The 1,456-nt window shown below is 41.8% G+C and overlaps 1 protein-coding gene across 1 annotated transcript; it reads right to left on the bottom strand.

Annotated features, from left to right (window-relative positions):
• Positions 1 to 545: 545 nt before the first annotated feature.
• On the bottom strand, positions 546 to 1,311 carry LOC112095161 (the record flags this gene model as incomplete). The annotated part of the gene is made up of 1 exon (XM_024176842.1): positions 546 to 1,311. A coding segment is annotated over one exon (766 nt), but the record flags the coding sequence as incomplete, so codon positions are not given.
• Positions 1,312 to 1,456: the final 145 nt, after the last annotated feature.

Genomic DNA, 1,456 nt, shown 5'->3' with positions numbered 1-1,456 from the left:
AGTCTTATTGCCCCAAAATGGAGGTGAGTATGACCTTCAGCAAGCCATTGGGTGATAAGTTCTTTTGGAATTTCAATATCAACATATTGTTCTTGAGAGGTACTGCGGACAAGACACTTATTAAGCCTAGAGGACTGAACGTATTCTTTAACGGTGGGTCTAGTATTAGAAATGAGTTGTGGAATAGTACATCGATGTTAGTTTTTGGATCTCTGTTTCTTTTCTATCAAATTTTGGACTAAAGTAACTCTGATTAATGAGGCTTCTCATGTCAGAATCTAAGCGTCTGATTCTTGACTGGAGATTCTCATATATCCTTTACACATCCTCACTGAGGCTATCAAGCTTTTTATCAGCAAGGCTAGCCTGGGCTATGACCTTATCAACTTTTGTTTCGATCTTCCGCAGGACTTGATTCTGTGCTCTGGCATTTTGAGTCTGCCAGTTTAGAACTTCTTCTGCCCGAGTTGGAGGTTTTGTCCTTCCATCTGGTTGTATTTCTGTTGACTGCACATATGGTATGGAGACCACCTTGGTTGTCTAGTCTATATATCTTTCAAGAGCTGGGAGTCTTGATCATATGATGAGAACATCATACATGGTGCAGTCTTTGGAGCGGATGAATTCTCAGGGCTTTTCTTGAAAACCCAGGGACTATCCGGGTCATCTGGATGATATTGTCTTCTTGTCGTATGAGGTTGGGGTGTGCAAACACCTTTATTTTTTCTCCTTCTGCTACTCGGACGATCATCTTCTTCATCCTCGAGGTCCATCCAATAGTCACAGTCTAGATCACACATGGAGGGATCAGTATCCCACACAAAGTGACCATTGATCTTGTTTGTAAAGATCTTAGATCCATCTGTTGAAAAGTAAGCAATATGAATTTCTTCTTCTGAGGTGACTAGTCTGATCATCATGGACGGAGTTGTGCTGGAACTTTCATCAGGAAGTTTGAAGACGGTTTTCACCTGTCCATCTTGAAATCTGATGAAATTTGGATCAGCTGTATGGATAGGCTTATGGTTCTGGTGTAACTTTTCATAGTTGGTGAACCATTCCAGAGGCATGAGCTTTGTGATCTCATCTCGAGGGAGTTGCTTGGGGATCTGCACAATAGTTAGGATCTCATTTTCTCTTTCTGCTGTGATAAGCAATGTGTCTGGAGTATGGCCCAAAATAGAGCGATCAAGTGCACGATTTTGCAATTTGTAGATGAGCTGATGGTGGAGTGTAGCTATATACGAAGACGGAACTTGCTCTGCACCGGTGATTTGGAGTTGGACTTTGAGACACGTGGACAATGTGGATCTTTCAATGGAATATTGAAGTTTAGGAAAAAGGTTAGTAGGACACTACCAGCATGGAGTGTGAAAAGTGTGGTTCCTATTACTACATATTCGTATCTAGTGTATCTGGTATCTAGGAGTGCCAGACGAACAGTGACTGGTAAACC

This window comes from Morus notabilis, unplaced genomic scaffold (genome assembly GCF_000414095.1).
Source record: "Morus notabilis unplaced genomic scaffold, ASM41409v2 C11414778, whole genome shotgun sequence".
Lineage (NCBI taxonomy): Eukaryota > Viridiplantae > Streptophyta > Magnoliopsida > Rosales > Moraceae > Morus > Morus notabilis.
Note: the sequence above shows the minus strand (reverse complement) of the source record. Positions and strands in the feature narration are given on the sequence as shown.